Source organism: Schistocerca piceifrons, chromosome 5 (genome assembly GCF_021461385.2).
Source record: "Schistocerca piceifrons isolate TAMUIC-IGC-003096 chromosome 5, iqSchPice1.1, whole genome shotgun sequence".
Taxonomy (NCBI): domain Eukaryota; kingdom Metazoa; phylum Arthropoda; class Insecta; order Orthoptera; family Acrididae; genus Schistocerca; species Schistocerca piceifrons.
Genome location: NC_060142.1, coordinates 384,643,830 through 384,670,279, shown reverse-complemented (window position 1 = coordinate 384,670,279; position 26,450 = coordinate 384,643,830). Strand labels below are relative to the sequence as shown.

At 44.3% G+C, this 26,450-nt stretch overlaps 1 protein-coding gene across 1 annotated transcript in view; it reads right to left on the bottom strand.

Moving 5' to 3' along the window:
• Positions 1–2,044: 2,044 nt before the first annotated feature.
• Positions 2,045–26,450, bottom strand: part of LOC124798226 (calcium and integrin-binding protein 1-like) — a 44,137-nt gene continuing 19,731 nt past the window's right edge. The window contains exons 4-5 of the mRNA XM_047261537.1: positions 18,870–19,068; positions 2,045–2,285 (exon numbers count right to left, since the gene is read on the bottom strand). Coding sequence (XP_047117493.1) covers positions 2,264–2,285; positions 18,870–19,068 — 221 coding nt within the window. The 3' untranslated portion in view covers positions 2,045–2,263. The remainder of the gene's footprint in view (positions 2,286–18,869; positions 19,069–26,450) is intronic.

Sequence of the window (26,450 nt, the reverse complement as noted above, 5' to 3'; positions counted from 1 at the left end):
GTGCCATGGAGATTCACCACTTGTGCGGGTTCCACCAGTGCCATGGGCAGTGCTGATGATGAAGATGTTGACTTCGCCTCAGCCAATTGACGGCCGAGTACAATTTGCCAATGACTGGATGACAATGGGCAGAAGCCTACTCAAAAGATAAAACAGCAGCTCTTGTCCACTTTGTTATAAATAATTGTCCAGGGCTAATTTAGACAGGGAACGTCCTTCAGTGAACTCTTAGAAGTGAACAGACTATTACTGTATATTGCAACTTCTGTCAAAATTTGGTATTATTAGTGTTGTACATCCAACCACTTATGCTAAGTAACCTTATGAATACGATACGATGGCCAACAACCTCATTTGAGAAATACATCAAATTCCATAAAGGTAAAGATAGCTTTAATCAACCCAAAGGTTGGTTTGAAGACCACGGTGCTTTACTAAGCAAGGTCCTGTGGGAGGGTGGTGTTCACTTGGCCTCCTCTGCCTTTGAACTGACTGACCCAGCTGGTTATAGGGGGATCTGCAGTGCAACTCAGCAGTTTTCACACTAACAAACATTGCTAGATGTGAAAAAAATGATAAGTGACAGATCCAAATCGTCGAACTGATTTAGATTGAACCCCAGACCTTTGGATCCTCTGAGCCACATCCAGATTTCATGGCAAGTACCATCATTCCTATACATGTAACTTGTTCAGTATATGGATATGGAAGGAGAAAGCACCCCTATGCCAAATGCAAGAACTCAAGACATTATTCTCTTCCAAAGCCACATTCTGACTGACAATTACTGTGTGGAACTGAATCCTTTTCAACTCCACTGCTAACAGATGTATTGAATGTGATATATGGAACCATTCTTCTACTTCTAACACCTGCACGTTACAAAGTTTCCAATATATTAGATGCCACCTTTTCACTGTTTGTTGTAATGCCATTTTTCAACTTCTATTTGATCATTAATTATAGCATACACTGAATGTTTAATTATTACACCGAATGTAAGTATCTTGCATCTCTATGAAAAATTTCAAATACAGCAACATATGTTTGAAACTGTGCACTTTCCTTTGTTGCTGTGTAGTTACTCTCAAAGGGTAGGATTTCACACACTGTTGTTCAAATAAAATAACTTTGTGATTGGAGTTTGGAGATGGGGAAGAAGGGGCTGTGTTGTTGAGATGCAGCCAACTGCACTTGACAATGTTTAGCACGGGCAACACAACAAGCATGTGGCTAACCAACACACTGAAATGTCAATCACAAATTATTTTTATCACAGCATAAAAATCATATTTGTCAGAACACTGATGCATTATAATTTCTACTTAATTTTTATATTTCAATGTTCAACATTTACACAAAAAAGATCAAGACTAGAGTAAACCTTCTACAAAGATAAATGCATAATTGTCAGGAATAAGACTATTATTGTAAAACAACTGCAGTGAGAAACAGTGAGTAGGAATACTCCTGAGTATTTAGTAGTAAATATTTGTACCTTTAAAATACTGTTCCTGGCTACAACAAATGCATATATTGGTTATGCAATCTGAAATTTCACATGTTAGCACAGTAGTTACAAGAATAAAGTTGTGTGCTTTAAATACCCTTCAATCATAAATACAGGAGTTCTGCAGTCAATTTAGTGCCATTTACTCCCAAAATAGAAAATTTTTTTTTAAACTTTCATTACAAATTACCATTACATACTCTAATGTTTTGACTTGTAATGAGAAAATCAGAGTTTACTTTCATCAACATGCCACTTCAATACTCGTGGTGAAGACTGACATGCTATAAATTGTATTCTCTTGCATATATTTTCTTTCTATAAAAAAAGAAGTCTCACTGATCAATAACAGTTAAAAGATTCTTCCCTCTAACGAATTTTGTGATAATGGAGACTCTTTCTTGCTCCAGATGTTCAGATGTTTTATAAATAATTTGTGCTTTGAAAGAACTGGGGCTGTGTATGAACCCCAGATGTCAGATCATTTGTGTCTTGAGATTACCAATATTTATGTATCACACTGAAAAAATCTTGTGCATGAAAAGGCTTGGCACCATAATTATTTATGCAATGTTCATAAAAACAAATTGTGTCTCAGAAGTTTTTTTGTTTTGTTTAAATAATGAACTATGACTAGCCATGGTAAGATTCCTGCTAGCACCCAGAGTTTTACAGTCAGTATCAACTGACTGAACTTTGGCAACAACTGTTGAGCAATACATAGAACACCACACACCAATCTGCAGGGTCTGTTCACAGGCGAATTCTGAAAGCACTGGAATAAAAGAAAAAAGAACAACTTGTTAACAGCATGTTATGTAAGAATAATGTTGGACTTTACGAGTCACAGTTAATCTATTAATGCTATCTGACATCACATCACAAGATACTGAACTTCCCAGTTCAGACTGTGAAAGAATAAAACTGATCTTTATTGACAGTTACCTGGAATGACCTAAGAATTGTGCAAGAGAATTTCTGTGTGGTTTGGAAAGTAAAAGAGAGGTACTAGTAGAACTGAAACTGTGCAAGTGTGTTGTGAGTTGTGCTCATGAAAATCAAGGTTTTGTACTCCAGTACTGGTCCGTTTCACAATTTTAGTCTGCTGGGAAGTTTCAAAACCGTGCACACTCAACTTCAATGTGAAAGATTCAGTCTGGTTCCTCGAATTAGTTTTGTCTAACGGCCCCAAAAAAATTATGCAATCAACTTCATACTGGTCTCACTAAGTTATTTTATTGTGCAAAGTCACAAAAAAAGAGACCAGAAGCCCATAAAAAGTAATTTTTATGTATATCTATTCACTAGCAAGCTACTTTACTGTGGTTGTCGGAGGAAATTTCATGTACCATGATCATTTTCCCCTGTTCTGTTCCTCGTGTGAATGGTGCATGGGGAAGACTACCTATTTATAATCTTCCATATGAGCTTCAATTTATTTGACTTTAGTAAGATATATGAGGAAGGAAGTAATTGAGAGGGCTAACCAGAAAGTAACATACGTTTTGAAATAAAAAATTAACACTATGGAAAAACCAAATTTTATTATATACATTTTAAAGATAAGCTCCTAAGCTATTTTTCCATAATTGGCATTCAAATTGAGGCACTATCATACCATGACAAGTTTTTCAATACCCTCCCTACAGAAATCTGCCTCCTGCGATTGCAACCACTGGTTTATATTGACACACAGTTCAGCATCAACATCAAACATTGTGGGAAGAGGTGGTAGTCGCTCAGTGCCAAATAATGGCTGTGTGGTGGATGATCAAACACCTCCCACTAAAAACCCCACCAGAGTTCTCAGGTATGATTAGTTGTGTGTTGTCTTGAAGAAACAAAACTTTTACACTCAGTTTTCCCTAATGCTTGGTTTGTATCAACTGCTTTAACTTCGTCAGCGTTCAAAATAACTGAGTTAATTGTGTGCCATATTCAACGAAATCAACTAGAATCACTCCAGTGGCCTTGATCTTTCTTGCTGATAGCTTTTGCAAACACTTCCATTGTTTCTTGGGAGGATTTATGGGTCCCCATTCCATCGACTGCCTTTTTGTTTCACAACTGACATGCTTCACCTGTGTCTTGTCCCCAGTTATGATACTATCTTTAACTTTGTTACCATTTTCTCATTATCTTCGAGGAAGGTCAGTGCTGCAGTGAGTCTCTGTTTTTCGTGGTCTTCTTTTAGGATTTTGGGAACCCAACTAGCACAAAATTTGTTGTAACCAAGCTTCTCCGCCACAATTTCATGCACCAAACTTTGCGATTACAGAACATTCTCCCCAAATTTCACAGTGTGATGACTGTCATGAATTTTGTCCATTTTCATCACCAGTTCAGTCACAAGTCTAGTACCTCCCGCCGGAAGTCGAACACGCGCCAGAACAAATTGACGCGGCCAGCCCATAGAGGGCTCCGTGTCCGCGGCGGCTTTTCTGCGCAGCGGCTCTTGCGCAGAGAGGGTGTCACCGCTACACCACGTGCAGACCGCGGCCAACAGCCACTCGTATATAGGGACCTGCTCTGCCCTAGTCCAGTCAGTCTGGTACTCGCTCTGGATTGCGTCTCTATCTCGGCGGTACTGCGTTCTGGTCATTGCTCGTTGTTGACATTTGCCTGGCTCTGGTTCCGAGTGGATTTACTGTTGGTGTTTGGTGTTGTGGTTTCTACAAGCCTCCGTTGTTTATCTCTTCCTTGTTGTGTTGGTCATGGTCGGTCGTTGTCGGTTGTTGTCAGTTGTCGTTGGTCTGTCGTCCGACTCGCCCTTATGTTTACCCGGTGGTGCGTGCCCCACCACCGGCGGCTTCCCCGCCTGGCGGCTCTGATCCACAGCCCTAGGCGTTCCCGCGGTTGGTTTTGGTTACTACAACAAGGCTAGGCCTACCACTGCGGTCCTCATCAAAAACACTGGTACAGCTGTTTCGAAAATCAATGCAACACTGCCTCACTCAGGTTTAACTCATTATGCCTTTTTCCATACACATCACAAAAGGTCATGATAAATATAAATTATTTTGTAGTTTTATTTTATTTTATTTATTTTTTGCCAACAAAAACCCAATTACAGAATGCATCTCACAACTGGTGGGATTTTCTATTGTCGAGTACATTTTAACATATCACAGAAAGCGAAGTAGTACAGATACAGACTTCATACTACCACCACTGGATGCCTACTGAGTGTAGGAACGTTATGGCTCCCGATGGCTGATTGAATCCCCCCCTCCCACCTTTTTTTTGCTATTTAGAAAAAGTAATCTGTGACTTAATACTCAAGAAGTGGCTGGACAATGATTTTTTAAGTGACCTCCTTTGTTAATAGATTAGATTTCCTTAAGATCCTTCCAATAAATTTTAGTCTTGCACCTACTTCTCCTGCAACTAATTTTATGTGGTTATTTAACTTTTCATCACTTTAGGTTGTGGTATCATTCTATAGAATTTACCACTGTTTTCCACAAATCTGAGGTCAATTACAAATACTCTATCTGTCCTAATCAACTGCTTCAGATGATAACTCTGTGTCAAGTGTGACAAAAAAATTAAGACCGGTTTTGTTCTGATGTAACATACCAGAGGCTTTTGAGCACTATTTTATATTCTGTGTCCATTTCCATATAGATTTTAACTAGTGTTTACTGCAAGAGCATTCTCTTTCATACATGGTTCCTCTTTAGAAATTATCCCAAACTCTACTAACATATGCCTCTTATTTGCAGTGATGTATTAGATTCTGTGGGGACATGTTCCATGAACTAATCCTGCAGATCCTGATATGAGAGCACTGCTTATCTTAATACTGACACTTTTTTTTTTAAGGGAAGCCCCTTGATGTAGTTCAGTCGTAGCCCAATATCAAAATACATTGATAACTAGTTTTACTTAAAAGATAGTGTTGTTATCATTATTAATTAATCAAAATGCCAGTAACTCTTTTAACTATTGGCTTGACAAAATCTGATCTCAGTTTCGTATTCCTCTGATCAAATTAATTTGTTTGATACACATCACAATAATATTGTTTGATTTATGTAAAGAAGACATGTCAAGTTGCAAACAGGCACAATTATAAACTCAAATATGGCTTTCAGCCACAGCCTTCATCAGTAAACACACACACACACACACACACACACACACACACACACAAGGAATCCCACCTCGTGCACACATGATTGTCAACTCCACGTGTGTGTGTGTGTGTGTGTGTGTGTGTGTGTGTGTGTGTGTGTGTGTGTGATGAAGGCTGTGGGCTATAAGTGACTGTCTTAATTGTGCCTGTCTGCAACTTGGCGTGTCTTCTTTACAGCGAGTAGCGATCTATCTTTTCCTGCACTGTTGATATTCCTACCTGGAGTTTCCATTGTTTGATTTTTATTTTAGAATTTTTCTAGTGTTTTGTGTGTTTGCATTTTCTTAGCACTTCCTTCAGACTCATTTCAATCAATATATTACAAACACTATTTGCCTGCAAACAGAACCAACAATTTCTGAGGGAGTCCAAAATATAATTTAGGTGTACTGAATTACTGTATAATTGGCCACCAGTAAAAACTTAAAATTACATGAAATTTAATTTTTTTTTTCAAAATCCAAGTCTTAATTCTGATGCTGAACTTGTCTGATGTCATGGGAATGGGGTCAGAAGTCATCAGCATAAAAGGTGCAGCCTCAGCTGAAGGGGAGTAGTTGCAGCGAGTCTTGGGACAGTATTGACAGATGTAGCAAAATGACACCTGGACAGTTACAGATGCACAGATTTTTCTAGATAGCACTGTACTGTTTTGCTCTGTGTAAAAGTGGGAACACTGATGCAATGAGATATTTTAGTGCATCCCACTGAAGACTTTATATGTTTAATGTGATCTTAACTTTATAAATAACAAAATCTATTTGTGGATCTGCAACCCTAGACAAACACAAGATAAGTTAGTAGTTTTCGATCTGAGAGTCTACTGTATTAGTGGGGTCACATGAATGTCATTTCTAATAAATATCAAGATGCATACTCCTAGATATTCAATGGCTTGTGGCTGTAAACAGTCGTCTTCAACCAAACACTAATGGTTCTTTTGGGAAAAAGTACACATTGACCATGCAGGATTTAGACATTAGAACATAAATAATATAATTATAATCACTACTAGCTTCAGCCACAAATTGGCCATCTTCAGAGTTTATTCAACATAGGTGGCATTTGGTGGAAAAGGCATATGACAAAAATTATTTCATGAAATGCCATCTACGTGGTATGCAGTAGAATCTGAAGATGCTCAATGTAGTGTAAAAACTGGTGGTGACTGTTGTCATAATTGTGATTATGAATAATACAGAAAGGAGTATGTAAGAAATGGGCCTTTCTGTCTATTTATATGCAGTACATTGTGCAAGTTGGCAAACTGTTAGTCACTGTACCAGAATAAATCCTCTGCAGGTCTTCCTCCATTTCAATACATTTTTCTGGTGCTCTACTGTACAACAGCACCATCAGTTAACACCTTCATGAAGTGTTTCTGAAGAGCAAGGATGTGATGCTTACATTTTATAGCTGGGTGATGCAACATTTGATTTTATATTCGATGAGGGCCCAGAACATTGAAAATGTTGTGAGAAGTTCCCACTCAGAGATAGGGTTCCATATATTGGCTGTTGAAAGACAGTGTGATGAATGGTGGAGAGTAGTTACGAGAACTGACTGTAAGGTCTGATTTCACTACGCAACCATGACAGGTGCCTAGGAAGGAGGGTGGGTAGGGGGGGGGGGGGGGACAAGCACTAGAAAAAGAAAATAATTATTATTATGTAGTGGGTTCAGGCTCAGTGGCATTTAAAGGTAATATGGAATATTTCGGCAGATGGCACTTATATTATTGAAGTGCTCTTCTGCGGCATTTTAATTGCTACAGAGACTTCCTCCATCCACCAAGGGACTGGACTCTGAAGGGATACCTTGAGGCCCATGGGAAGTTGTATCAAATGTCAGAAGTGCTAAAAAGAGTCAGCATTCTTAAGAATCCAATGAGGGGAGTCTAGTGCAGTATCAGTGTGGGAGAGAGAAAATAATCAGGTTGTAATCATTATTACTGAGGTCACTGTAAATCTTCCACTGAATAAAAGGGTACAATTTTGGGCAAGACCACAGATCCACATCTGCTCTAATAAACTGCCACAGTTAGTGATCTTATGGCTATCCCACAAAGGTGTATGTGCATTAAAATCTCCCAGTAAAAGAAAGGTTTGTTGGTTGGAGAAGGGACCAAACTACACGGTCATCAGTCCCTCCGACCTTAGATTAGCTGAAACCGATAAAAATCCCATAAATAAAGCGATAAAAAACTCCCATCACGAATAAAACATAAAACGAGATCCACCGCAGAGGCACTGTCAGGCAACACCAAGGGTAGCGAGTCTGGAACGTTAAAAGTCTGTTGTAGGGTGGCTAAGTTGGGGCAGTCCAATAAGAGTGACAGAAAGGGGGGGGGGGGGGGGTCCTCATGATGGAGGAGATAACCGTGAGTCAAAAAAGTATGGCCGATGTGGAGCCGGCATAGGACGACAAGAGGCCTTACGAGAGGCATGTAAGGAGGACCGCCATGGAGTTGTAGAATCCTTAATTACCCTGAGCTTGTTCGGTGAAGAAAGAGTGATCCATTCTGCATCCCAAAGGCCCAAAACCTTACAATGTAATTCTGAGCGAAGGTCTATTTCCGGAATGCCAATATCAAGTAATGGCCTGGTAGTAGCTAATTTAGCCAGTCAATCGGCAAGTTCATTGCCAGGAATCCCAACATGGCCTGGGGTCCAAATGAAAACCACCGAGCATCCATGTTGAGTGAGGAGAGAAAGGGAGTCCTGGATAGCGATGACAAACGGGTGGCGAGGGAAGCACTGGCTGATAGCGTGCAAACCGCTCAATGAGTCACTACAGATAGTGAAAGATAACCCTGAGCAGGGGCGGATATGGTCCAGTGCGCGCAACATGGCTACCAATTCTGCAGTAAAAACACTGCAGCCATCTGACAAGGAACGAAGTTCCTTGCGTTGCTCATAGGTGTAAGCAAAACCAGTGCAGCCAGCAACCGTGGAGCCATCAATATAGATCACTTCTGAACCCTGAAAAGAACTGAGGAGACAGGAGAACCGGTGGCGAAGAGCCATCGGAGGGACAGAGTCCTTTGAATTGACTGAAGAGATCAAGACAGAGCTGTGGCCGAGAGATGCACCACGGAGGGGTACGTGCTTGACTTGAGAAGAGAGGCATTAAAGGCAATTGTGGAACTCAGAAAAGAGTGACTGAATGCGGACAGATATGGTAAGCCCACATCGTGGCTGCCGCTGCGGCAGGGTGACCTCCGTGCCTGGATAAAGGAGACCGTAATAAGGGTGTTCTGGGGTGCAGCGAATGCAGAGTGCATAAAATATCAGCTGTTGCTGATGCAAAACTCACAGTAGTGGAATCCCCACATCTATGAGAAGGCTAAGTACGGGGCTAGTCCGGAAGGCACCAGTCGCAAGTCGGACCCCACAGTGGTGGATCGGTTCTAGTATCTGCAGTGTCGAAGGCGACGCAGACATAGACAGGACTTCCATAGTCTAAACGAGACTGGACCAACTATTGATATAATCGCAGGAGAACAGACAGTTTGCAACCCAGGAGGTATTGTACAGACACCTAAGAACATTGAGATGGGACCAGAACGTCCTCTTCAGCTGGCGAAGATGAAGGAGCCATGTCAACTGGGCATCGAATCGAAGACCATACCCAAGAAGCGATGGGTGTCCACCATCTTGAGGGGCTGGCCATCAAGGAACAGTTCCGGATGGGAATGGGCTGTATGGTGACTGCAGAAATGCATGACACATGCCTTGGCCGCCGAAAACTGAAAGCCATGGGAGAGAGCCCATGTGTGCGCCCGACAGATTGCCCCCCTGTAGATGTCGTTCTGCAGTGCCCATTACGGAGGAGGTGAAGTATATACAAAAATTGTCAACATACAAAGAGGGGACACTGTCGGCCCAACAGCTGTCACCAGACCATTAATGGCTATGAGAAAGAGAGGGACACTCAGCACGGAACCCTGTGGAACCCCATTTTCTTGCCAATGGGGAGAGCTGTCGGAGGAGCCAACTTGGACCTGAAAAGAGCGACAAGAAAGGAAGTTATGGATAAAAACGGGCAGAGCGCCACGGAGGCCCCATTCATGAAGGGTGGTGTAGATGTGATGGTGCCAGGTGGTGTCATAGGCTTTATGCAGATCAAAGAAGACTGCAAGGTGTTGCCAGAGGGAAAAAGCCGACTGGATAGCAGACTCCAGGTGGACCAAGTTATCCACCGTAGAGCGGCCACAACGAAAACCACTTTGAGTCAATGACAAAAAGTCATGGGATTCAAGGATCCAATACAGCCACCAACTCACCATGTGTTCAAGGAGCTTGCAGAGGGTGTTAGTAAGGCTAATTGGACAGTATCTATTCAAATGAAGAGGCGGTTTCCTTGGCTTCAACACCAGAACAAGAATGCTTTCCTGCCACTGGGTATGAAAGACTCCCTCACTCCACAGACAGTTGAAGAGGGTCAGCATATGATGGTGGCCAGCCACTGATAACTGTTGGAGCATTTTGGTTATGTATCCGAGCCAGTCCAGGAGCCATGTCAGGACAAAGGGCGAGGGCACTGGCAAATTCCCACTCACTGAATGGGGCATTATATGGCTCCGAGCAGTGAGAAACAATAGACAAAGGCAGTCGTTCTGAATGCTCTTTCAGGAGAAGAAACGTGGGCAGGTACTGAGCCGATGCCGGAGCTTGAGCAAAGTGTTGAGTGAAATTTTCTGCTACAAAATCCGGATTGGTAAGGACAACACCATGCACAAAAATTCCTGCAACTCCGGTGGGAGGATGGTGACCAAAAATTTGCCTGAGTTTCGCCCAGACTTGTGAAGATGGGGTATTGGGTCCAATGGCAGCTACGTATCGTTCCCAGGAAATCCGTTTGTGAAATTTGATTAGGTAGTGGGCCCAGGCGTGGAGTTGTTTAAAGACCAGAAGAAGAGCAGTAGAAGGGTGCCACTTGAAGTGTTGTAGAGCACGGCAGCGGTCTTTTATGGCTGCAGCAATTTCCGAAGTCCACCAAGGGACCATCTTCCGGCAGGGGGAACCTGAAGAAGGGATTGCTGAAACACCTGCTGAAAGGATGGTGGCAGTCGAAGTCCGAGTAGATTCATCAACACTGTCGTGTGGCAATACAGGGGAGATGGGAGCAGAGGAGAAGGCACCCCAATCAGCCTTAGATATGGCCCACCTGGGAGGGTGATGGAGCGAGAGACACTGAAGGAAGGTCAAAACAATCGAGTAATGGTCGATGTCACTTAAGTCATCGTGGATGCCCCACTGAATGGAGGGAAGAAGGCCGGGGCTGCAGATGGAGAGGTCAATGGTGGAGAAAGTGCCGTGCACCACACTGAAGTGTGTGAGAGCGCCTGTGTTTAGTAAACAGAGGTCAAGCCCTGCCAGAACAGCTTCAACTGACCTGCCCAGGGCAGTAGTCGTATGACTACTCCAAAGAGGGTTGTGGGCATTAAAGTCTCCTAATAACAGGAAGGGAGAAGGGAGTTGTTGAAGAAGGGTGGTGAGGGCATGGGATGTGGGCGGCCTGTCAGGCGGGAGGTAGAGATTACAGATTGTGACTGGAGTGGCCAGATGGACCCTGATAGCAATGGCTTCCAGTGGTATGGAGGGGAACCCATTTACTAACAATGTGCTTGCGGGCCAAGGTGCAAACACCACCAGAAGCCCGCAAGGGGACAATTCGGTTAGGACAGAAAGCATGGAACCCACAAAGGGTGGGTGAGTAAAAATTGGCAAAATGGGTCTCCTGGAGTGCAATATAAGCGGTGAAAAAAAGAGGCTGCAACTCTGGAAGGTGATGCAAACATCCATTACAATTTCACTGGAGGATTCTCAAGTCAGAGTCCAAAGTGGAAGCGAATGGACCAGAGTCGGTCACATCACCAAGTCGCTACCCGTCACCGATAAGGATTGGGTAATATCCATATAGGTGGGGTCAGACTCTGTTGGTTCATTGACTGTAGGAGGGGATGGCTGCATCTTAGGGGTATCGGAGGGGCCTTGCCCTTGTTCCTGGGTTTCTGCTTCTTCTCTTAGGAAGGAAGAGAAGGGCAGACTTCAGCGAGGGCAGGCACGGAATTACACCGGGCAATCTTGGAGCCCACCGGCCGTGGATCACGCTGCCGATGTGGAGCAGTAGATTGCCTTTCAGTGGGGTGCTGGGAAGAGGAGTCCCAGGAGGGAGCTCCAGTACCGGCGGCCCCCGAAGGAGGGGAGCACTTCTCCGGTGGGGCAGGGGGAGCAGCACCTGAAGAGGTGGGTATGGGTACTGAGGGGGGGGGGGGGGGGCGATGGGAGGAGGAGGAGGCTGAAGGCATTGGGCGAAGAGGGTGGGGCTAGGAAGAGGAGGGGGTAGGAGGGGGAATGGACTAATTGAAGCAAAAGTAGAAGTCACAGACACAGGATGGAGCCCGTCATTTTTGATGAGCCTCAGTGTAGGTGAGCTGATCCAAGGTTTTTTACTCTTGAAGCCTTCTTTCTTTCACAAACACCGAGCATGTAGGTGAGTGTGGAGAATGCCGTCCATTACAAGTTACACACATTGGCGAGTGAGCACAGGCACTCCCCTCATGGGCGGGGGCCCCACAGTCACCACAGAGGGGGTCAGTAGTGCAGCTGGAAGACATGTGTCCAAACGGTAAGTATTTAAACACCTCATCAGTGGTGGAATATAAGGTTTCACATCACACCGATACACCATTACCTTGATATTCTCTGGGAGGACAACCCCCTCGAAGGCCAGGATAAGGGCGCCCATAGCGATGCGATTGTTTGGAGGGCCTGCACACGGCGGATAAAACAAACCCCTCGCCGCTTAAGGTTAGCACAGAGCTCCTCGTCAGTTTGCAAAAGAAGAGCTCAGTGGAAAATAATGCCCTGTACTGAGTTCAAAGATTGGTGGGGCGTGACGAAGACTGGGACGTCACCGAGACGGTCACAAGCACACAGGGTGTCAGATTGAGCAGCAGAAGATGTCTTGATGAGCGAAGCAATGGACCACATTTTACTCATCGATTCAACTTCACCATACTTATCTTCAATCGTCTCCACAAAAAACAAAGGCCTGGTCATGGCAAAACTACCGCCATCCATCCTGGTACAAACCAGGTACTGAAGGAAAGGTTTCAACCCAAGTCGGCGAGCTTGACCCTCCTCCCAGGGGGTGGCCAGGTAGGGGAAGGCCAAAGGATCAGAAGAAGGAGTGTCACATCTGCTACCACTGTTAGAGATGGTCACAGAATAGCCAGGATGGTGACGTTATTGTTGCTTCATGCGCAAGATGTCCGCCCTAGTACCACCCACTCCAATCAGGGGCTCACCCCGTGGGCGCCACCCAGCCACAGTAAGGGCCGTCTGGCACCGCAGCTATTGCCGGGAGTTCTGGTGCCCCAAAATGACGAGCATCGACTCATGGGCATACACGAGGCGTTAACAGCTCACGTACTAGTAGTGTGATCCCTGTGGCGTTAGGGGGCTCAGCCAAGTGGGTACTTAACAGCCCCACCACACGGACTGGCTACCGTGCTGGTGACCTAGCAGGAGGGAGGCCAAGGTGCAAAGCGAAAGGGGAGGGGAGGGGGAGGGCGAGAGAAACCTGCACCATGGAAGCTAGGTAGGGAGTTCATCCCCAAATGGCTCACACTGAATGCAAAATTTTGGAAATGGAGGTCAAACCCCAAGAGGACCAAAACAAAGCCAAGAGGATAGCCAGGTCGACATGAAGTCCACTAAGAGGAAACAGAGGAGCAGGGACAAAGGAGCAAGGATAGGGAGGGAGAGGAACAGGGATGGTAATGCAGCCTGGAGAAGAAAGGAAAGGAGACTACAATAGCTCGGGGCCCCGTGCGTGCCACACACGTACCCACAAAAGGACTGTGGCCCCCCTGGGGGAGTAGAAGAAAGGGCAGGATATAGCTGGAAGATACAATTTAAGAGCTCACGTAATGCTACGTCCCTCTCATGGTGATAGTAAAATAGATGTTGCAAACCGCGAATTCTGCATTACCTGACCAAAAAAGTAAAGCACCCAGAAGACACGGTCAGATGTCATTGTAACTTTGTACAGTATACACCACTGGAGAGCATGTACGTGATCAGAGTTACAGTTCTCAGTAAAACGTAGAACAGCTACCAGAATTCATTAGTGTTTCTGTGTTTAGTGTTCTTATCAGGCCTGGCAGAATATTTAAGGGACATGAACAGTGTTAGATGTTGAATGATCACCATGGAGGACACGGAGGTACTGTACTCATGTGAGACAGTGGTATCAGAACCTGATAAGAGTTTGAAAGAGGCTACTGTGGATCTCCATTTGACCAACTAGTTCTATCATGTAACATCCAGATTTGTGGGGCATTCAGATGTAACAGTGGCCCAGTGTTGTAATGCATGAGAATGTGATGGCAGGCATACTCGTTAACTTTCTGGTCAATCATGTTTGACCATCACAAAGGAGGATCGTACCTAGCACGCCGTAACCCCATCTCATCTGTGCCTGCCATTCTACAGCAAGTAACAGACTCCCTGCAACATTTTGTGTCATCCCACACCATTAGTCAGAGATAAGGAGCTCCTGGATTAAGGAATTACTGTCCCACGCATAGGCTTTCGTGAACAACACAAAACAAACTGCTGCATTTTGTTGTGCCATGCCTGGGAAGCATCAACTGCTGATGAATGGTGTCACACTGTGTTGAGTGATAAATTGTGGTTCTCACTATCATGGGTGACAATCAGCAAGCTCGGAGGTAACCTGGGGAGAGGTCAGGCACGTTACTTTTGGCGTTATGGTGTGGAAAGTGATGAGGTACGACTTTATGCCACGACTGGTTGTGATTGAAGGAACTGATGATGACAACAGTACATCATGGACATCCTGCATCCTCATGTGTAACTTCCCTCGCAACACTATCATTGTGCCTGTGCCTGCATCCAGGCCATTCTGATAAGTGAGCTCATACTGCCAAGTTCTTTGTACTGGGGTGAATTTTTCCTTCTTTTCTGCTGCTGTTTATTTTGTAAGATTTGTGGTGGGTCTTATACTAGCACTAGTGGGAAGTTGCATCCCTGGCTGATATAACATGGCAATATTTCGCCAACCCCAATACAACTCCAGATGATAGTAGTATTACCTTTATCCTATCTTCTCGGAGTCCGGATCCTTCCTGCCACCTCCCTGTCGATTCAACTATGGTGAAGATCCCTGGAATGCTTCCGAAAGTTCTCGCTATTGCGCTACTAAATAAATAGCCACATTTCTCGTAAATGGGTATATTTTGACCAACATTTTCATTATTACTTTTCACAACACAACAATTGCTATGGTAATACCACTCTCTTGAGTACATTCAAATGTCTGTACAAGCATACTGTAGGACCTGAGATAAAAACAAGAAAATCAACTACCACTCTTAAATTGTTCATTATGCCCATGTTGGTGCATCATTTACTCCATGGCTATTGGATTCAGGCACTTGCTGCACCATGGCACAAATGACTCCCGGATGACTAGTGGTTGTAATACCATCTTTACTGATCCCCTTCTCACCAGCTCCACCACTGCTCCACATTCACTGTTTATGAGAAAGGAAAACACAGATTTCCTTTCCCATTGCATTTATCCTTATTCAATTTACTCACAAGCACCGCTTTGTGACAGCTTTCCAATGGTGTGTTGGGATATTTTTATAAACATCCCGAAACACTACAGTACATCTGAGTTGGTTTTTCAATCACTGGAATAATCATTGCAATAACATCACATACCCTATCAATTACTAAAGTTTCATTTTACTTTTTTCTCCCCTTCTGGATGCTTCACTTTTTTTAATCAGGCAGTATATATTTGTTCATCTCATTACCACTGGTCATGAAGATCAGCATACACACCGTCATACTCTTTCACAGTCAATTCCGTTCTTATGTGGCTCAATGATCTTGTAATCATAAAGTACAATTTTCTGCATTCTGCAAAGTGCAACATCTTTTGTTTCTGAATATTTAAACCAAGTTACCAATGTTTGCACCACAATGAAAACCTATCAAGATCTGATTAGATATTTGTGCAACTTTTTCAGGCTTGGGTTAGCAAATTTAAAAAGCAGACTGGATAAGCTGAAGTTAGATATAGCGAAAATTAGTAAAGTTTGGGGGCAGGATGAAAAACACTTCAGGTCAGGCAAGTACAGGGCTATCAATATAAACTCAAATAGGGGTAACACAGGAGTATGTCTAATAATGGATAAGAAAATAGGAATGCAGGTAAGCCATTACGACCAGCATAGTGAATGCATTGTCACAGCCAAGATGAACATACAGTCAACACCCACAAACGTAGTGCAAGTTAATATGCCAGTAGATCCACAGATAATGAAGAGATCGAAGAACTGTGTGATGAGGTAATAGAAGTTATTCAGATAGTTAAGGAAGAGGAAAATTTAACTATGATGGGGAGCTGGAATTATATAGTAGGAAAAGGAAGACAAATAAAAGTAGTAGGTGAATATGGACTGGGGAACAGGAATGAAAGAGGAAGTCATCTGGTAGAATTTTGCATGGGTCATAATTTAATTATCACTAATACTTGATTTAAGAATCACAAATGAAGGTTGTATACATGAAAGAGACCAGGGGATACCAGAAGGTTTCAGGTCAATTCTGGTACCAGGTTTTAAACTGTACAACATTTGCAGGGGCAGGTATGGACTGACCACAGTAGGTTAAAACTGAAGAATCTGAGGAAATTAAAGAGACAGGGCCCGGACAAGTTGAAAGAAATGGGGTTGTTGAGAGTTTCAAAGGGCACATTAAACAATAGTTGAACACAATAGAGGAAAGGAATAGAGAAGAAGATGAATGGATAGTTCTAAGACTTGGAATAATGAAGGCAGCAAAGGATCAAACAGATAGAAAAGGTTAGCAGAAATCCTTGGATATCACAGGGCTTAAATGAGTATCACGTGCTTAGATGGAAAACTAGTACCATGCAAAGAAGGGAAAGCTGCAAGATGGAAGGAGTATATAGGAGGGGAGGGCTATGCAAGCGACATGAACCTGAAGGCAATATAATAGAAATGGAAAAGAACAAAGATGAGATAGGAGATAGGATACTGTGAGAAAATCTGACACAGCACTGAAAAACCTGAGTTGAAACAAGGCACCTGGAGTAGATGACATTCTGTCAGAACTACTAATAGTACTGAGAGAGTCAGTTACAACAAAACTCTTCATGCCGGCCGCGGTGGTCTAGCGGTTCTAGGTGCGCAGTCCGGAACGCGCGACTGCTACGGTCGCAGGTTCGAATCCTGCCTCGGGCATGGATGTGTGTGATGTCCTTAGGTTAGTTAGGTTTAAGTAGTTCTACGTTCTGGGGGACTGATGACCACAGATGTTAAGTCCCATAGTGCTCAGAGCCATCTGAACCATTTTTGAAAACTCTTCATCTGGTGTGCAAAATATATGAGGCAAGCAAAATACCTTCAGACTTCAAGAAGAATGTAATAATTAAAATCCCAGTTTGTAATAATTCATATCCCAAAGAAAGCAGGTGCTGAATGATGTGAATATTACCGAACTAAAAGTTTAGTAAGTCACAGTTGCAAATCTTTGAAGATAGGTTAAAGGTAAATCTGTGTCTATAGCATTTGTAGATATCGAGAAAGCTTATGACAATGTCGATGGAATATACACTGAAATTCTGAAGGTATCCACAGTAAAATACAGGGATCAAAAGGCTATTTATAACTTAAACCAAATGGCACTTGTAAGAGTTGAGGAGCATGGAAGGGAAGCAGCGGTTGAGAAGGGAGTGAAACAGAGTTGTAGTCTATCCCCAGTGTTAAGCGGTTACCGGAATGGGCAGTTGTCTAATTAAATCAGGCGATGCTGAGGGAATCGGATTAGGAAATGAGGCACTTTAAGTAGTATGATCAGGGTTTTTTTTTTTTGAGTGAGAGAGAGAGAGAGAGAGAGAGAACTGTGTGTGTGTGTGTGTGTGTGTGTGTGTGTGTGTGTGTGAGAGAGAGAGAGAGAGAGAGAGAGAGAGAGAGAGAGAGAGAGGGGGGGGGGGATATGGGGTGGGGGAGGGCATACAACATTAACATCTCATGTCCCAACAGACTTCCCTGAGGCATGTCAGAAGTCACTTTTGCCTCAGTTGACGATCTTCCATCCGATAACATGCTGCATCCTCCCTACCAAGAAATTCTCAGCCAGTCACAAATTTTGGATGATACGCATGATTGTCTTTTAATTACTAATCACCTACGTGTTACTGAATCAAATGATTTTCGGAACTCAAGAAATACTGCATCTACCTGACGGCTCTTACCCCTGGCTATCAGGATGTCGTGAGAAAAAGGAAAGTTGGGTTTTGTGCAACTTACTGGCTTTCAGGATGTAGTGAGAAAAGTAAAAGTTGGGTTTCGTATGACTGATGTTCATGGAATTCTGTTTGAGATAAAATCTACAAGAGATTAATGGCAAAGATATTGAAAGTTAGTTTTGTGGACGACTTCTGATACCTTTCTTGTGAACAGTTGTTAACTTTGCTTTCTTTTAATTACTGGACAAATATTTTTGTAAGGACTTCAAAGAGATCCTTTTCCAGACCAAACAGACAGAGTATTCAGTATGGATTTGGATGCATTTCCTTTTTAGGTAACAACATGCTTGCAAAATTCCCCATCCGTCCTGTTTTACAAATTTTTTACCTTTGATATTTACTAGCAAAGAAATTTTTAAAATTTCCCAAAGCTGGATTGGATTTTGCAATGCTCCAATTATCACTGTTCAAGCAACTGTTTTAAGTTTATGCGTTATTCATCCCCTACATTTGTCATATATTATGACAAAAGTTTTATATAAATCGTTATTTCAATATTATATTGATATCTCTTGGAGTGCCACAGTTGAACAAAACTTCCTGCCCTTCACACGAAACTGTATTAACACAAAGTCTGAATATCTGCACAATTTTGTTCACATGTTTTCTGGGAACCATTGTCAGCACTGTGTGAACTTCAAAGTTTACTAAACATTATACCTACTCCAAGGATACAATGAATAAATTACAATGATACAAGCTGTAATAATATTATTCTACATGGCATGGACCACGTCTACAATATCTCAAATGAAAAACATCACCTCCACGTCCCCAAAAGACGCAGATCCTCCTATCCCCATCACTGAAACCAATAAGCAAGCAAGTGAATATGTAACTTACTTGGCAAAATCAGATGATTTTGATATGATGTGCTCAAATTCTGCAAATGACAATGCACCATCATCATCTAAATCAGCTTCTTCTAGGATATTTTGTATAAGGTGCTGCATATCCTGTTCACTTAGTCGTTGTGGCCCTGTCAAACGTTCCACAACCTTTCTCAGATCTGATACTCCCAACATATCATCACCATCAAAATCTGAAAAAAAAGGATTAAAACTCACGAATGCTAAATCTCTGCACATTAAAAGAACAGTTACCATACACAGCCATTCAAAGATTAGGAGCAAAACAGACTGTCTTTATAATTTGTGCAATAATTGATAATTAAGTCAAGCATATTCAAAACTTCACCATCTCATACATGGCTACCTGATTAGGAAGGGACAATTAGGCAATACTTCATACTTGATCCTAGACTTTCTACAGACTAATTGCTTCAGTCAGATGCTGTAAAATAAATACTTATAACCTGACGGTGGCCTAATTTTAAAATAACACAGCATGGGGACTCTATGCATTCCATAAATTGATACTGTCTTTCAGCACCTAACCATATTTCTGGATAGCTGCACCTGCAGAAGCTTTTAAATGTGAAGTAATTATTAATGTATAGACCTGTAGTCCTTGAAAATGTTCCACTTTCACTGATGGACCATCAACGGAATGCAGCTTTATATGAGAATTCATGACATGCAATGAACTGGAGGGGAAGGGGGACAGCTGACAAATTTCTAGTAAAAGTAAAAGAATATAACAATTATGACAAGCATGTGGACATAGAAATCTAAGACAAAGCTCCACTAGAGGCAGAACTACTTGCATAAGCAATCGGGATTCACAGGCCCAACATGATGATCTGAAGTTCACTCAAACGGTGAAGCCTGGTGGATAACAGAATAATGTATAATACTGAATATTACACACACACGCACACACACACACACACACACACACACACACACACACACACACACACACACACACACAACTACCATTAGTGTCACAGTAGTATTAAACTCTTAAGCACAAGTGAACCACAAAAGAAGGGTTATTATCAATAATCACTTGCAGACTACTACCCATCCTTAAAATTTTGCGTCCATTTTGTATCCTAGACAGAGGTATATCCATAAGCAAATTATTTAAATTATTTCTTTATCTTGTTTTGTGGGCATGCCTATCATAGTTCAACTGAAGCCAATTTACTGCTTGCTATGAACAAAATTATGAGGTAAATTAATAGGCTGTAATGTGTTTGAATTTGACATTATAAGGAGTTCATAGCAATATGTTTGTGTACCAATTTCACACAATATTTTTATTGCTTATTTTCTAACAACGAAACATTTAACTGTCCTCAACTACATTCGCTCATAAGATTATCCCAGGCAATAGCAGAGAGTGAGAATGCTAGCAATTTTGTCTGTTAGTCAAGTTAAGTACAGATTTGCTCATAAATGTGTTCATTCCATATTAATTAGTTCGTCCAGCAGGAAATATTACATATGAAGTACCAGCTGAGCTCAAGTTCATTTGTTAAGTAACCTTTGAGATGCATGGAAGAACAATTTATCTGACAAAAAATTGTGGACCAAATGTGGAAGTACGTGGAAAATTGTAACATACTTGGTCCACCAATAGAAGACTATTTAGTGTATACAGTCAATGGGGTGGAGATTAATGGTATAATGGTTTTACCTGTGTTGCAGTCTTTCAGCACACATTATTTGAGTCATAGGGAAACAGAACGAAACAGTAAACATATCTGAACAACACTGCATGTGACTGGAAGTTTGGGAGATGAGGAAACAGTCATAGTTAGCATAAGGCGATGTTGGAGTAAACCATTATGAAAAGACATGGTTACAATGTGTACTGTGTGATTTGAGAGGATGCTTGAATGACCTGGCATACCAAATCTACTCCCCCAACACGAAAAATAATGCTGTGTTTGGTGAATGTGAACTCATGTCAACTCTGATGGACTTCTGAAAAGTGCAGCAGTGTCCTAAGCTATGTCCCCATGTGAGGGCATTACATCCTGGTGGTGGTGGTGGTGGTTGTTGGGATGTTTAAGGGGGACTAAACAGCTAAGGTCATCAGTCCCCCATTCCAAAAACAGGCGAGACGAAAATTGGCGGAGCATGTAAAACCCCAAGGGGAAGGAGACTCCCCCCCCCAGGCACTGAAAGAACACAAATGTCGCAACGAACACTACAGACAAGAAGAGTACAGATGAACACCAGACAGAAAGAAACTGAAGAAAAGAAGATGGTCGGAGACTGGTTGACTGACCACGAGAACAATAAAAAGGGAAAGAGTCAACCATCCGACTACACACCAAAATCTGCAACCAATTATGAGAGACTCGAGGACAAGAGACACAGAAAGGGAAAGGTGCAGGACCTCCCTAAATGGAACCATAAAAAGGACTACCACGGATAAAATTTAAAACGTCGTCAGCCATGGATGCATAGTCGCTTAAAACCAAAGGCAAAGTACCCGGGAGATTAAAAGACTGCCGGAGGGCGCGCAGTCAGGGACACTCCAACAAAATGTGGGCGACCGTCAGCCGGGACCCACACCGACACGGGGGGGATCCTCCTGACGCAAAAGATGGCCGTGGGTCAGGTAGGTACGGCCGATGCGGAGCCGACACAGGATGACAGAGTCCCTGCGAGAAGCCCGCAGGGAGGACCGCCACACATCGGTCGACTCCTTAACAGCCCGCAGTTTATTCGGGGATGTCAGGCCACGCTACTCATCATTCCACGTCCTAAGCACCTTACGGTGCAACACCAACTGCAGATCACGAGCCGGGAGGCCGATCTCCAAAGCTGGGGCGTCGATCTCCCCTTTGGCCAGCCTGTCGACACGTTCGTTCCCCGAGATGCCAACATGACCTGGCGTCCAAACAAAGACCACCGAACGACCATCCAAACAAAGACCACCGAACGACCAGAGCAGGTAATGGCAGAAACAGACTCCTGAATAAATGATACCAGAGGAGAAGAGGTATAGCAGCGGTCGATAGCCTGGAGGCTGCTCAGGGAGTCACTGCAGATGACGATGGACGGACCTGAGCAGGAACGCATATGCTCAAGAGCACGCAATATGGCCACCAGCTCTGCAGTAAAAATACTGCAGCCAGCCGGCAAGGAGTGCTGTTCAACATGGGCAGCGTGAGCAAAAGCGTAAGCAGTACGACCATCAACCAGGGAACCATCAGTGTAGATAGTCTCACAGCCCGAAAATGAGGCGAGGAGCGCAAGAAAACGGCGACGGAGGGCCACATGCGGAACCGAGTCCTTGGGTCCTCGTGCCAAGTCCAGACGGACGGACGGCCGGGGCATAGACCAGGGAGGCGTAGGTGCACGGACCCGGAAGGGAGGCAGAAGAGGGAATGACACCAGTTCCGACAGCAGGGACTGGACGCGGACAGCAATGGAAAGCCCAGACCTAGGTCGCCATTTGGGCAGATGGAGGAGCATGGCAGGGAAGAGCAGGCAATGATTGGGACGGCCCGGTGAGCAATGCACGTGGACAGCATAGTTGGCGAGCAGTCGATGGCGGCGAATCCGCAGCGGGGGAACCCCGGCCTCCACCAGGAGACTATCCACGGGGCTCGTACGGAAAGTGCCAGTTGCAAGCCGAACCCCACAGTGGTGTATGGGGTCCAGCAACGTCAACACTGAGGGTGATGCAGACCCACAGGCCAGGCTCCCATAATCAAGCCTGGACTGCACAAGGGCTCTGTACAATCTCAACAGCGTGCAGCGATCTGCACCCCAAGACGTGTGGCTCAGACAGCGGAGGGTGTTGAGGTGCCGTCAGTACTTTTGTTTCAGCTGAGTAATATGAGGAACCCATGTGAGCCAAGCATCAAAGACGAGTCCTAAGAAGCGGCTAGTGTCCACCACTTCAAGGAGATGGCCGTCGAGGTAAAGTTCAGGATGAGGGTGGACCGTCCGACGCCTGCAGAAGTGCATAACTCGAGTCTTGGCTGCAGAGAACTGAAAACCATGAGTCAGAGCCCATGATGCTGCCTTGCGAACGGCTACTTGCAGCCTGCGTTCGGCGACTCCCATAGTCGTTGAGCTAAATGAGATGCAGAAGTCGCCGGCATACAAAGAAGGAGACACTGACGACCCCACGGCTGCAGCCACACTATTAATGACCACTAGAAATAAGGAGACGCTCAACACCGAGCCCTGCGGGACCCCATTTTCCGTTATATAAGATGAACTAGAGGCGGCACTGACTTGCACCCGGAAAGAGCGGCGCAATAAAAAGGTTTGAAGAAAAGCCGGGAGCTGACCACGAAGACCCCACTCATGCAACGTAGCAAAGATGTGATGCCTCCATGTGGTGTCATACGCCTTCCGCAGATCAAAAAATACAGCAACGAGATGCTGACATCGGGCAAAGGCCGTACGGATAGCAGATTCCAGCCGCACCAAATTGTCCGCAGCAGACCGGCCCCAATGGAAGCCACCCTGGGATGGAGCGAGGAGACCGCGCAACTCAAGGACCCAACACAAACGCCACCCCACCATACGTTCGAGCAATTTGCACAAAACGTTGGTGAGGGTAATGGGATGATAGCTGTCCACCGCCAGTGGGTCCGCACCAGGCTTCAAGATGGGGGCAATAACACCCTCTCGCCATTGCGACGGGAACACGCCCTCGCTCCAAATGCGGTTAAAGATGGTGAGGATGTGTCCGTGGCAGTCCCTGGAGAGATGCTTCAGCATCTGCGCGTGGATGCAGTCTGGTCCAGGTGGTGTATCAGGGCAATCGGCGAGGGCAGCGAGGAATTCCCTCTCGCTGAAAGGAGCATTGTATTTTTCAGAATGACGCGTGTGGAAAGATAATGGCGTCTGCTCAGCTCGCTCCTTTAGAGAGCAAAAGGCGGGGGGGATAAGTTGCAGTCGGAGAGCTCGTAGCAAAGTGCGCGGCAAGGTGTTCAGCAATGGCGGCAGCGTCCGTGCAGACAGCGCCATCCAGGGAGATCCCAGGGACACCCATAGGGGTCTGGTATCCATAAATCCGCCGAATCCGGGACCACATGAGTGAGGGGGAGACACGGGAGCCCAAGGGCGCCACCCAGCCAAAGCAACGGGTACCTGACCAATATCCTGTTGCCCGGAGTCCCCGTGCCCCAGACAAGATGGGCACATACTCCTTGACATGCGTGGGGAGGAAACAGCTCTGGCATCCATAGTGCGATCCCTGCGTGGTCAGGGGGCTACCACCAAGAGGGTACATGGCGACCCCACCACAATGGACTGGCTACCGTGCTGGATTTTAGGTGGTGAAAGGGTCCACAGTTGTCGGGGGCGCTAAGAAGGGGGATTGCGCACAAGACGAGAAGGAGGCAACCCAGAAGACGTTGGGTGTAAATCCCGCCACACGACAATAGGTAGCATGCAAGATGGTGGTGCATGATGGACCAATAGAAAAACACCACGTAAGGCGTCCTTCCCCAAATGGCATGCACTAACAATGGAAATTTGGAAAAATGGAGGTCAAACCTAAGAGGGGACCATCACATTAAGGCCGAAACGTTTGAGACTCCTTTTAGTCACCTCTTACGACAGGCAGGAATACTGCGGGCCTATTCTTACCCCCGAACCCGCAGGGGGGCATCACATCCTGTGTAGACATTCCACGTGCCACCAGCAGAGGGACACTGCTCACATTAAGTGTCACACACAGTATCTTTTTAGCTGAAAAGCTAAAATCCCATAGGGTATTCGCAGTTCCTGGAGGAGGGTTTGGGTAACTGTCGTGCAGAGTCTTCTCGAGTTGAGGCCAAAGATGCTTTGTGGGATTCGGATCAGGTGACTTTGGAAGCCATGGAAGGTGCTGAATAATATTTTCCCTCCTTTGAAACTAGCTCTGAATCCTAATGCTCGTGTGTGATAGGTGACTATCATGTTAGTGAGACGTCATTCAGGGTACCAAAGCTGAGGTCCAGGGATGATTACATTTTCAAGAAAATGTTCATGGCATGCTGAAGTGAACTTGCCTTGGTTACTCTCTAAGGTTTCTGCACCCATGTAAGACATCCAGCCCGAACATTTCACACTTGTGTGTCCACTTCTAGCACGTGTGGCCACGAAGCAAGCGTAATATCATTGCCCATCTGTGTGGTAAACAAGAGCAAAACCTCTGCTCGTGGGCTCAGCTTTAACAACAAGAGCACTGCTGTTATCAGCAACCTAATGTGGTGGTAAGGTCATGCACAATTAATGGATAAGAAGAAATGAGTTGGGGGCCCATGCTCATCACTCACACGATCACAAAATAGTTTAGGAGTTTTCGTGACAGTAGGAATTGTGCTGTGGGTGGCACTAAAATGCATCTTTATCTTGATTTATTAGGCAGTGGTCTAATTTTATCAGGAATCTCTACTAGTTTTTCTCTACTATCCATATTCAAGCTGCACCGTAAGTAATAACCATCTGGCTTGATGGCCATTCCCCAGTGTCCTGGTGCCCCAAAAAGGGCAGGCATCTACTCCACAGCAGGCATGGATAGTTGACAGCTTGGGCATCAACACTGTTATATTGTACTGTCAACAGTCTACAATTTAGAGAACACTTCACAACCCCACAAGTCCGGACTTATTTTGTGTAAGAATTTCTTCTGTATTATCAATGTTTGAATGAAGTTTCCTGGAATCTGCACTGGAAGCAACCAATGAGTTGTCTCGATTCAAGAACCCAGACAAGGCAGCTAGTCACCATAAACATGAAGGTATTTTCGTGCAGCTTGTTACAGCAACACTACAACAACCACTCACACAAGTATGGTTGTTTTCTGCTTTTAGGACGATATTGGGATTGCACATCTCCAAGAGTTGGGGAAGTCATCTGACCTCCAAATTTGGTTCAACACAACAGAACGGATTTACATTGCATTTCCCTGAGGTACTGCAACATGGTGTAACAGACCTTATTGTGAACCAGTGCCATAAGCCATTTACCATGCTGTATCTAACCCACACATTGCAAAGGGGTAACTAAGTTTTTTTGCAGGAACGAAAGTTCCACCTGCCTTTTGTGCAGCAATTTTGTGATGACAGAAGGCTGTTTCGTGACTGGCTATAGTGGTCACTTTTGTGAAATGTTCTGCATTACGTGAGCAATGTCTGCTGGGCATGTGTCATCAATTACATCTCTAACTGCAAACTTCTTTTGAAAATACTCTCGATTGCCTTCTATACAAATATGCACTCTGTGAAATGATTTACCATGTTCAGGAATCTGTGACATTATCTATTCTTGCTCTTGCTTATAATTTGGCAGTATCTGCATATCAGTGTCTGATAGACTCTGCAGTAGGTCAGCATTTGGACCTTCACATAGTTGCATGTCAAGTATTGTTCGTAAAGGACACTCCTCACTCAACCAGTGGACTGTTAGTCTTAATGTGTGGTGTGAAGACTTTGGAAATGGATGCTATAATGGTTTAGTGGAACATGTTTATCAAAATGTGATGATCCATTCATGGACACCATCACAATGTTCACATATAGTCCACTGGCTGTACACGGTATAGTTAGTCTGGCTA